This window comes from Schistocerca cancellata, chromosome 1, assembly GCF_023864275.1.
Source record: "Schistocerca cancellata isolate TAMUIC-IGC-003103 chromosome 1, iqSchCanc2.1, whole genome shotgun sequence".
In the NCBI taxonomy this organism is placed as follows: Eukaryota; Metazoa; Arthropoda; class Insecta; order Orthoptera; family Acrididae; genus Schistocerca; species Schistocerca cancellata.
The window spans coordinates 363517143-363530075 of record NC_064626.1 but is presented as its reverse complement, the minus strand read 5'-3'; the positions used below and the strand labels follow the sequence as shown (position 1 = coordinate 363530075).

General features: G+C 38.2%; 1 protein-coding gene across 1 annotated transcript in view; it reads left to right on the top strand.

Annotated features, from left to right (window-relative positions):
- The window catches only part of LOC126176520 (leucine-rich repeat serine/threonine-protein kinase 1), a 389495-nt gene that overhangs the window by 314658 nt on the left and 61904 nt on the right, over positions 1-12933 (top strand). Inside the window, exons 29-33 of the mRNA XM_049923710.1 lie at positions 2082-2238; positions 2414-2619; positions 2724-2884; positions 11511-11755; positions 11873-12039. Coding sequence (XP_049779667.1) covers positions 2082-2238; positions 2414-2619; positions 2724-2884; positions 11511-11755; positions 11873-12039 — 936 coding nt within the window. The remainder of the gene's footprint in view (positions 1-2081; positions 2239-2413; positions 2620-2723; positions 2885-11510; positions 11756-11872; positions 12040-12933) is intronic.

Here is a 12933-nt window from a genome sequence, read left to right as displayed (position 1 = left end):
ACTTCAATACAGCATTTTTCAAACATTTTCGTGACGTATTGCTCCATAGTCGTAATGAATGACATATAAAGGGTCATTACCCATTTCTGGTTTTAAAACTTTTATTGCAGCTTGCTATGTGCTGATTTCAGTAATCATGTCATTTTCAAGTGTGTGCCTAGTAATACAGTGTGCATACATTTGTCGGAAAGCAGGGATTATTGATAAAGTTTGCTGAAGGCTTCCACATGGTGTTGGCAGGTGTATGACTAGAACTTGAATGATTGAAGAACACAAAAAATATAAAGGAAGCTACCTTCTATATGCGACCCTCCAGTTGTCATTTTTGCTGTTCTGTAGAATAGCAGTTTTAACCGTATTGCATTTCCTTTCAATTCATAGCATAACTCTTATAATCCATGTTATTTGTTCAATGCTCACAAGTTCCTTGCATGTAATATCATATTCAAGCTTTTTGGGAGTTACATTTCAGTTGTTTGACTATTTTGTTTTTATGCATATTTCTGTGTTGTTAAGACACATATTTAGCAATGTATATTGATCCATTTCAATTGTAAATTGTTTGTAAAATAATCCAGTTACTTGCGAACAATAATATGAAACCTTTGAAAAATATGGTATGTAAGCATGACATAAAATTAACATTAACATTAGCAAATTTTATTTTAATTTAGGTCTCAAACAAAAAACATTTGAAAAATACTGTGAAATTATTGATATTACAGTCTCTGCTAAGCTTAGTGAGTGTTAACTATCTTAGATAAATCTAGAATGTGAAAAGTAGACATTCATCAAAGATCCCATTCAGGTTTCAGTGTCCTGTGCTTATCCTGATATGCACCAAGCAAACTGATGATTGCATAATTTCTCCATTATATCAACACTACCCAAACAATGAAAAACACAATGCTAAATTCAGAACTAGTAGACATTAACTTCCTTTTGTGTCTCCCAACAGTGTTTGTGATGACAGTATATACTTGACATTTAACAGCACTTCAAGGTAGGTTTATTTGCTTGACTTATAACGAAGTAATGGAAGAAAGTTGAATAGAGTAATGATTCACCAAACCTAATATGACATTCAACTGAGTGTGATTGGAGCCAGCAAATACCTGGTGAACAGTATTGTGGCTGTTGTGACATTTGGAGTAGTTGTACGGTGAAAATTTATCTTCGGCTTGGCCTTCTGGTTTTGTACAACGACAGAATAAACACAAATGTTTACAAAAACATTTTAGACAACAGGACACTTTGACAATGTCTTGGTATTTTACCTTAGCATTAATAATTCCCCTGTATACCAGGACAAGTCTTGTTGTATACCAGATCATACTCCTACTTGAACACAAACATACATCTAGGAAAGTGCTCATTGCATGCACGATGTTGAACAACAAAGCCTGACGGTCATTACTCACCATACTTCATGATAAATGGTGACAAGTAAGACTTCTGTATATGAAATTAAGCAATAACATTTTGAGGAGAAAAGTGCCAACAGAAGCAGAGTTGTGAGGGTGGATTGTGCTTGGGTAGCTCAATTAGTAGAGCATTTGCCCGTGAAAGGCAAAGATTCTGTGTCCAAGTGCCAGTCTGGCACACTTGTTTTAATCTTCCATGAAGCCTTATATTCATTATGAATTAGATATAAAATTTTTACAGTCTTTTAGTCCTATTAAGAGAGGACTTTTCAAAAATAAAATGTAGCATGAAGAATTAAGTTAGTATTAACCCACATAAATGAGTTGCTACTATGCAGCACTAGAAGCGAGACAAAATTCTTTTTCTCTTTGAAATTTCTTAGATGCATAAATCCAAAATTATTTTAGTGTATTTTGATTAAATAATTTGTCAAAATCACATGGTGAATTACAAAGTGTCTAACATTTAAGTTTTTGCTCTTCCACATGTAACAAATGTATGTGCACTGCATGTTGAAACAGCTTGATATTAAAATAATAGAAATGGGAAAATGTCACTGTATTAATCTCACAACAATATGTTGGAACTGTAAATAATTTTTTATGTCTATTTATCATTGTTTGATTTTTTTTATTAAATCTGGAACTTTGTGTCAGATTCCAGTTCGGTCCCGTGGGTGGGCAGTTCGAACCAAGAAAATGGCTATATCGAGTGCTTCTACACTTGTTGGAAATTCATCTTTCTATACACAGAGTCCAGAAAAATTTCGCTTGCAAAAACCTCATAGCTCCCCAGGTGCATTTAGGATATCAGGTAATTGCATACAGCAGCAAAAATGTATTACATATAGTGTATAAGCTAGGAGCAGCTGTTCATCTCTCACTAACTATGGTCTTCTCAGTTGTTTAAGTAAAGGCAAGACCATAATGTTTGTCAAATCTTTCGTACTAAGGATGTTGATTTTGAAATCTTTATTTGTTGATATTAGGACCAACTGCACCAGAAGAAGGAATGGATGTCTCAGCAGCAATGCAATGTGAAATCACACACCGGTCTGACCCTGAATGTTCCATTCGGCGTTTGCTCTTGATGTCATATTTTCCAAGTGGTTTTTGGTCCAGACTTATCACACGAATTTTAGCAGATGATGCTATTGTAGATATTGTCAGGTCATTTTTCATTATGCCAAAGGAGGTGAGTTAACATTCTAAGTTCCACTGGTTTCTATAGTGTGTATTGAACATTACTTTTGTCTTGATAACTTGTACTTTCCAAAATCACACTGTCGTTCTTATTAGGTTGTTCAAGACGCAAAGTTGGCCCATGTTCTTGATGTCAGAGCTGAGTGGATTTTGTGGCAAACTGGAATGGAACTTCAGTATGCTGATACAGTTCTGTTTCGAATGAAGGAAGTTCTCCCTTCAATGAGAAACTCTCCAATAGACTACAGGCAACTGAGGTACAGCTTTTCTTCAGACATGAGAAGTCATAGTGTGCTTGAACAGATCTTTTGTGCATGTTTCTATGGTTTGTTACCACATCTGGAATGAAAACTTTGCAAAGATTTTGTAATAATTTTTTCATTGCAGCCAATTCATTTTTTTCTCTTTTTTTCTTCTTTCTTTATGCTTTTTGTTTCTGTGGTGTAATGAAAACTTCTGTATGTGAGTAATCTGGGGCAAGAGTAAAATACCTATTGTATACAATAAAATCAGTTTCTATGTGCAAGAAAACCAAAACATAATATGAGAAAAAAAGCATTTTTATAGGCATCAGCAGGACACATTCAGCTTCATTCTTTTCTGGTTTCAGTTTTTACAACCATCATCACTGGAAGGGAAACAGTACATCAGAAGGATCAAAACTGCATTCTATTCATACAAGACTCATTAGCAAACCAAATACAACAGTACCTCAAAATGGTATTAAAATACACACAATTTAACTATATAATGTCATTAGATAGATAAAAAATCTACTAACCAAGTGGCAGCAGAACACACACATAAAAGAAGGTTATAATTAGGCAAGCTTTCAGAGCCAGTGGCGCCATCTTCAGGTAGAAGTGTTGAAGGGGAAGGAAGAGGGTTGAAGGAAAAGAACTGGAGAGGTCTAGGAAAAGGGGTAGATTATGGAAAAGTCACCCAGAACTTCAAGTCAGGGGAGACTTACCGTGTGGATGAGAAGGAAGGACCGATTGCTGGGGACTGCACCGGATGACATTTGAAAACCTGAGAGCTTAAACGTGGTAAACAGGGTAATATGCAAGACAGAGGTTACTGCTAAAACGTTGTGTACAAGTTAATAAGAGTCAGAAGTTAAGTGCATGGTACATAACAAAGATGGGAGGGGGATGGCAAAAATAGACAGGTAAGAAAATGACAGATTTAGAAAACTGAAAGGGAGTGAAGAAATGAGTAGTTACTGTGAAGAAATGCTGAGACCGAAGAAATTAACGTAAATTAAGGCCATTTGCGTGGTGAGAACCATGGACATGTTTGTAGTACTAGTTCCCACCTGCGGAGTTCTAAGAAACTGGTATCTGGGGGAAGAATCCAGGTGGCACATGTGCTGAAACAGCCACCAAGGTCATAATTGTTATGTTGTAGAGCATGCTGTGCAACAGGATATTGTGTGATGCCAGTATACACCCTCTGCCTACACCCATTTATTATAACTGATGTAAAAGGCTGAACACTGTTTACATAGCAGCTGGTATATGAAGTGTCGTTTCACATCTCTCTCTCTCCCTTTGATAGTATATGTTTTGCCAGTTACAGGGCTGGTATAGGGAGGGTGCATAGGGCAACTCTTGCAGCATGGGCAGTCACAGGGATATGAGCCATAGGTTAGGGAGATGGGTGCAAAAGGAGTGTAGGGTCTGTCAAGAATATTGCAGAGATTGGGAGGGTGATGAACAATTCTGACCATGATCCCAACTTGATCCACCACAACTATCTCAAAATCATCCCTTATAAACATCCCAAGAATTCCTCACATCCAGCATTGCTTCACAATCCTTCCTCAGGTCCCTACAACTTGACCATAACCAGTCCTCTACAGAACTCCAGGCTTTACATTCCCTAAAAGCTAATGACTCCATCATTATCCTCCTAGCAGACAAAGGATCTACCACTGTGGTAAGTGACTGGAAGGAGTATGTAAGTGAAGGTGTACGCCAGCTGTCTAACACCTCTACATACAGCCTGTGCCATAAAGATCCCAACCTTGCGATTCAAAGTGACTTGCAGGCCCTCCTTAAAACTTCAGGCCCCTCACAAGAACTGTCACCTCAATCCGTAAAACTTCTCACTCCATCCAAACCACATATTCCCCCCTTTTACTTTCCTCTTAAGATCCACAAAGCCAATCATCCTGGCCGACCTGTAGTTGCTGGCTTCAAAGCACCCACCGAATGTATATCTTCCTTAGCTGTTCAGCACCTGCAACTCATAGTACAAAGGCTTCCCTCCTATATCAAAGATACCAATCATTTCCTAGATTGTCTGAAATCCATGCCTGTCCCACTCCCACCGCACACGTTGCTTGCCCCCATAGGTGCCACCTTATTCTATACCAACATCCCCCACATACATGATCTGTCTGCTGCTGAACATTTCCTCAGTCAGCACCCACCTGATTCCAAACCTATGACAACTTCTCTACTCATCTTAATCTACTTTATACTTACCAACAACTACTTCACTTTTGAGGGCAGACATACAAACAGATGAGGTGTATGGCAATGGGAACCAGGATGGCTGCTTCCTATGCCAACCTTTTCATGGGTCACTTGGAGGTGGCTTTCCTGGGATCCGTAAGACTTCATCCCTTGGTTTGGTTTAAGTACATTGATGGCATCTTTACCATATGGACCCATGGTGAGGCTGACCTGTTAAAATTCCTGGAATTTATGAATACCTTCTCTCAATTAAATTTCAAATGGTCCTATTCCAAATCCCATTCCATTTTCCTTGATGTTTATCTCATCCTCACCAAAGAACAGCTACTCACCGAATGCCATTTGCACACTTCTGTCCACATTAAACCTACTAACAAACAACACTACTTACGTTTTGACAGTTGCCATCCTTTTCATGTCAGGCATTTCCACCCATAGAGCCGTGGCATCCGAGGAAAACCTATTTATTTGGGTGCAGACTCTTTACAGAAATACACCACCATTCTTCACTGGCTGTAATTACCCCACCAATCTAGTTCAAAAGCAGATTCCTCAAGACATCACATCCAGTTCTGGTACTGCTGATACCTTCAAAAAGCAACTTCAGATCACACCACTGGTCACTCGGTATTATCCTCATCTGGAATGTGTTAATCTGCTACTTCTACAAGGCCATGACTTCCAAAAATCATGCCCTGAAATGAGATCCATTCTGTTGGAGATTTTGCCCACCATACCTAGAATAGCTTTTTGTCGCCCTCCCAATCTCCACAATATTCTTGTCAGATTCTGTGCTCCTTCTGCATTCATCTCCCTACCCTATGGCTCCTATCCCTCTGACTGTACCCACTGCAAGAGTTGCCCCATGCACTCTCCCACCACCACCTATACCAGCCCTGTAACTGACAAAACATATACTACCAAAGGGAGAGCCACCTGTGAAACGACACGTCATATACCAGCAGTTACGTAAACACTGTTTGGCCTTTTGTATCGACATGACTACAATCAAATCATCAGTTATGATGAATTGGAATAGGCAGAGGATGTATACTGGCAGCACACAATATTCTATTGCAGAGCATGCTCTACAACATGACAATCTGTTTCGCCACACTCACCATCTTGACTCTTCCCCCAGACACTAGTTTCTCAGAACTCCGTAGGTGGGAACTAGCGCTACAACATGTTCTAGGTTCTCACCACCCAAATGGCCTTAATTTACGTTAATTTCTTTGGTCTCAGCATTTCTTCACAGTAACTACTAATTTCTTCACTTCCTTTTAGTTTTCTACATCTGTCATTTTCTTACCTGTCTATTTTTAGCCATCCTCCCACCTTTGTTGTGTACAATGCATGTAGCTTCTGACTCTTATTAACTAGTATCTGATGTTTTAGTAGTAATCTATGTCTTGCATATTACTCTATCTCCCACCTTTAAGCTCACAGGTTGTCAAATATCTTCCAGTGCAGTCCCCAACAATCAGTCTTCCTTCTCATCCCGTCTGATAAGTCTCCCCTGACCAGAGGTTCTGGGTGACTTTTCCAAAATTTGCTTCTTTTCCTAGACCTCTCCAGTCCTTTTCCTTCACCCCTCTTCCTTCCCCTTCAACCTTTCTCCCTGAAAAAGGAGCCACTGGCTCCGAAAGCTTGCCTTATTATAACCTTCTTTTATGTGTGTGTTCTGTCACCGCTTGGTGTGTAGATTTTTTTATCTATCTGATTGCATTATACTATCAAAAACTGATTGTTTTCATAGTTACATAATTTAACCAGTGTCATAAATCACATAGACAGTTTGCATAAGAAATACTAACCATTGTTTACAGTAGCGCACATTTAGTATCTATCTGATGTACTACTTTTCTTCCAGTGATGATGGATTGATGGTTGTAAAAACCAAAGCTGGTTAAGAATGAACTTGAATGTATATGACTGATGACTACAAAAATGGTTTTCTTAAAATATTTAACAGCTACTGCAAGTTACTTATACAGTGTAACAAAGCATAATTTTTGGAAATTGGTGGATGGGTGTCTTGCCATCTATTCTCCATAACATAAGAAGTAATGCATCACAGTATCTGTCAGATAATGCACATGTTGATTCATAAGAAATTTTGTAATCACCTGTGCATTAACTTTATAAAACTCCAAACCTTTGTGTGCTGTGACTTGACTAACGTCCTTGATTGATATCACACATACTAATGTTAGTGTGTTGCTACTTACCATTTCATTATGTTTGGTGCACATGGTGGCTTTCATCTGCCCAAGTTCCTATCATTTTTAAATATTTTAACCAGTCATATCCATTCTCTTGTTTATGGATGGGTGCTTCATATTGGTACAATGTCAAGGGCTGAATTCCATAAGGTGTTACATCCTCTGTGTACAGGGACAGTACTGTTTGGAGATAAAATTTAGCCACTGGCAAAGAGAGTAGGCTGAAGCATTATAATCGATTTGTTAGAGAATGATGATGTATTTCTAGTGTTTCAGAAAATAAATAGAATGACAAGAGGAAAAAAGTGTTTTAAAACTAATACCAAGGAAAGGGATAGATTAATGTAACATGTATTTAGAGAAGAAGGCACTGACACAGGCCATTGATTGCTAGCCCTCTCAATTTCCCATCTCACAGTTGTTAACACTCTAGTTCTGTCATAGGCATATTCATTATGAGTTAAAAATAACTTTTTTCACCATCTGTTGGTTCTGTTAAGAGAGGTGTTTCAATAACAATCAAACATATCCTTGACGAACATAGAAAAGTAAGCCTTGTGTAATTCAGAAAGAAAGTGGTATGTGTTTTCTTCCCTCAGAATTAAGCACGTGAAGCTTGTATTAGGGATTGTTATACCATTAATCTAGTGTTGTGTTGTACCAAATGAGGTGTCGCAGTGCTGATGTAGTTGGTCTTGCATTTGGGATTAGTGAGGATAAAATCCCCATGTTTTTCATAGTTCTCCCAAATAAGTTATGGTGTACGTAGGATGGGTCTGTAGAAAAGTAAGTGGATGCATTTCTTTCTTATACTTGATTATCCAAACTTGAGCTCCACTTCTAATGACATCACAGCCAACAAGAGATTAGATTTTGCTGTTTTCTGTTCCTCCTCCTGTGCTGCAACAGCGACCTGTCAGTTAACAACCTACAGTGTGGAGGTTAGAGGAGTGGGCTGCAAAGAGAGGTTTTCAGTTTTTGCAGATACGTGTGTGTGTGTTCATTTTAAATGTTCGCATCATATTTTTAATTTACCTGACTTGCATATGAGGGATATCATTCTACATTTTAAAGACTCAGTGAGGTCTCTTGAGTCCAGACTGTAATGGTTACCATACTTGAGAGACTTGAAAGCCAGGACCCAGAAGGCTCTGTATGTCTTAAAGTGCCTTAGCCACAGGTCTTGAGTAGCAGACAGGACGCATCTGCTCCAGTTTTATAGGGCTTTCTTGCACTCGCAGCTAGACTATGGGAGCACAGTGTATGGTTCAGCGAGGCCTTCCTAACTGAAGATTATTGATGCTATCCACCATGAGGAAATTAGGCTGGCCAGGGTTGCATAGAGGACAAGGCCCATACCCAGTCTGTATGCTGAGGCTGGGGAGCTCCCACTCACCATCCAGCAGCAGCTTCTCAAAGTGTGCCAGGCATTTAAGTTTCTCACAGCTCCAACTTCGCCTGCATACCATACTGTTGCTCATCCACCTCCGGAATGCCTTTTCTCCGATTGTCCAATGCGACAAGGTAGTTTGGTATCAGTGTGCAGCATGTGCTGGAGTCACTTGGCATGGAGCACATACAACCCCAAATCCAGGGTTTTAACTGTCTGCCACCAAAATTCTGCAGAAGCCCAGAATAATTTTAGATTTGGTACAATACAGGAGAGATTGCACTCCTGGATATGTTTTTAATTCATTATTTTATGATTTTATCTGAGCACCACAACTCGAAAACTGTCTTTACAGATGGGTTGAAATGGGAGGACTCTGTTGGTTACTCTGTTGTTTTCCCTGATCGTGTCCTCAAAGCCTGATTGCCTCTAGACTTTACTGTCTTTAAGGCAGTTCTTGCAGGCACTGGAGCAGATGAGGCTGTTCACTCTCTACAATGCTTGTACTCTGCAAATAAAGTAGTCCAGAATATTCAGGATACCCTCCTTCAACTACATTGAGTGGGAAGGAGGTGTCTTTCTCCTGGGGAGCAAAAGGAGGCATGTAGCAATCATCAGTTATGGCAGTGTGTTATCCTCTGCATCCTACTACCTCACTGTTGAGATACACAGTTATGGTCGATGGGAAGATGAGTGGCTGGAAGTGACTGAGAATAAGCTGCATCTAGAAAGGCCCACTACATGGCCATGGTGCACCTCCTTCCAGCCATGCAGACAGAATGAAGTTCTCCTTACTCGTCTTTGCATAGGCCACAGTTCTCTGACTCATGGCTTCTTGCTCTGGCGAGAGTACCCTCCTGTGTGTGGTGCTTGCGACATACAGATCGCTGTACATCACATTTTACTAGACCAGGTGGCAGTGACAGATTTGCTGGCAGATCTATCCTCTATTTTAAGTGAGAATGAAACAAATGTGGTTAGAGTTTTAAGGTTTTGTGATATGTGTAACTTGTTTCCTCAGATTTTAGGGAAAGGTTCTTAATGTATTAACAGGGTGACAGGCTCCCCATATCGTTTGTAAGTGGTCGGCCAGTCACATTTCCCTGTGCCTTTCTTTTAGCTCTTCTGTGGTTTTACTTCTGTTTTAATCCCTTGTATAGCAGCTTTCACCCTCCTCCATTGTATTAAGGCCTGTAAGATAGAGTGATTGTGTGGGTTAATGCAAGTGAGGTGGGAATGAGTGCATATAGGTTTGCTCCTCACTGTGTGACAATTTTAGTCATTTTATCCATCTTCGTTCCTTTTAATATGTGCAAGGGCACTGATACCCTTGTCACTGAGCACCTGTAAGCTCCAAACGCGTTGCTTTCTTCATTTTTATGGAAGGTGTTACAGGTGTGAAGTGCAACAGCACCACTACTAGTGAGGAGGCAGACAGTTGAGGCAGCTTATTTAATATTGGAAACTGTAGAAAACAGGGAACTTCATTGTGTTATGTTTTATTTCAAGCCAAAAAGGTTACTTATTTTTATGTTTTAGAAGGCTGCCAATACTGTGTTGGCACATGACCTTACAAGTTTTATTTAATGGGATTTTATCAGTTTATATTTGTTGTTGCTTTGCTAAGAAATTTGTCTTTTTTGTCATTGTGTAGTAAAAAACACATATTTTCTATAGTCTGATGTGAAATCAAAACTAGCAGAATTATACATCTACAGGATGAGAGAAAACTATCATTTATGCATTGGTAAAGAAAATATTTTGTAGTAATTTTCCGATGTGTTTTTCTTAACTTTGTTCGAAAACATATTTCCATTCAGTTCTCATTAACAACTGGACAAGGAGGTGTCTGTACACAAGAGCTCATCAGAACTTTCTGTTCTGCACTTCTAACTTATACTGGAAATAGTATTTTGCTACAAAGGTGACCTTGTGTAGTCAGTAATTAAAATTTCACAGTGAGATGGCACACTGGTTAAGACACTGGATTCATATTTGGGAGTATGGTTGTTCAGAACTCTGTCCAGCCATCCAGATTTTTATTTTCTTTTTTTCCCTCATCAAATGCTGTGGTGGTTCATTTTAATGAGACATTATCCATTTCTTACCCATTGTTTACCAATCCAAGTGTTTGTGTGTTCCCTCTCTAACAACCAGGTGATTGGTGGGAAGTTAAGTCATAATCTTTTTCCTTCTTCCAAAGAATGAACATTGTCAAAATTGGTACAAAATGTAATAGTTTTCACTCTTCTGGCATTATATTTTGAGGCTGTATGCAAAGTATCAATCAGCTAGATCTTGTAAATTAAACCCATAACATTAGAATTATTCTCATGTTATTCTGTGCTCTATGATATGAACATTTGTGGAAGAGAGAAATGTTTTATAACATATGCCTACATTACCTCTTGCTGCTAAACATGTGGCAATGGTGCCTGCAGTTTTGTGGAGCTTCATGCTCCATGCTGGATGTAATTGGGTGCTGCACACTGAAATGCCTGCTGCACTGATAATTTCTCATTGTAAGAGACATTAACAAGAAGCAAATAAAATAAATACATTTTAAATATTTTTTAATTTTTCTTCTTTGTAGATTGTTTAATCAGTCTGCCATATTTGATTTTGCTAACATTAGTATCCTCTAGATGCCATGTTTATATCACACACATAGCTCAGATCAAATTTAAAACTGTTGCACTTTTTGAACTGTGTTCGTATTTACTAAGAATTGTTCAATAGTCACAAGTATATTTTACATTATTTTTTAATTTTTTTTTTTCCTCTGTAGGTTTCGTCTAAAACAGGAGGAAGCTTGGACTGATGTTGATCTAATAAATTCTTCTATACTTGAAATATATTTTCCTGTAGATACAATTGTTATAAAGAGACCTATCACAGATGAATATGCTGAAGGAGAACCTATAGGTTATCAGGCAATTGTTCTGGACCCTAGTCCAGAATGCACTGCAAAACTCCTAGCATTAGCTGTGGATCATATTGATATCTTACTAGAGGACTGGTACCCCACTCTCGGTAATACTCTAATGTCTTATTCCATCAGATATCTCTTTGTGTTATCATTATCATCGGTGAATAGCACAGTTATCATTTGTAGCTAATAATAATTATGTTACTTGTCATGAATGACAGGAACCAGGTTTGTGCACACCTCAGAAGGAAAATTCCTGGTTACAAGATTAGTACCTTGTCCGAGGTGTCTCGCATCTTTGGGAGACATGGATCCTATGCAGCGTATGGAGAGCTGGCACAGTCATGATCCTAATAACTTAGGAGTAGGTCCAAGAAGCTTGGCAGAGGTAAAAATAAATTATACTGATAATTTTGGACATAGAGAAAGAATTTCACTGTAGAGAGGACTGCCATATTCTAGTTGTGTATTGCAATAAAATATAACATAGATAAATCATTGGTAATTGTTGTGTAACAGAGAGAAATTTTAAATTGGGTACATATTTTTGGAGGTACTCATTACTGTATAAAATATAATGTCCAATATAGCAGGTACATTCTTTGTGTTTCATAAATGATTCAAAATACAGGAACAAGATGTTTTGCAAGTAAAAGTACAATAAGGGATAAGTTTTTTACTGTATTGTAAAAATTCTTTAATTTTATGAAGTTGCCAAAGTTTGTGCTTAAAAAGAAAAAACAGGATGATGAATGTGCTAAATATTTACACTGAGAATATTATCGATGGTTTGACCTCCATTCCCACTTAAACATTACATTATATGTAACCAATTAACTGTGATAACTATTGAGTCTTGTGATTTCAAACTAAATACAAGATCTTAAGGAGTTTTGAAGAGCCAGAAGAATTGGAATGACAGTTTGTAATAGATAGTACATCTCCTTTAGAAATCATGGTCAGAAAAATTTCGCAATATGTGGAACCAAAGAGACCCAAGTGTAACGAAGATGACTGTAGGCAAAATTAGAAGCTAAAGAAAATGTTCTTGACTGAATTTTCTCATGTTGAAAAATCAGAAGGGGGGGATCTGTTTTACTTGCTAAAAAGTTTCAAAAGCCAAGATCGCATAAATACTCTGGAAAACTACTGCATATACAAATCTGGGACATGTTTTATTAGATTCACCAGATCAATAACAACAAAATAAATGGAAATCATACTTTACTTTAACCTCATACAGTTTTGTGATGGCTTCGTATTAGTGAAGTTGCTAAATTTC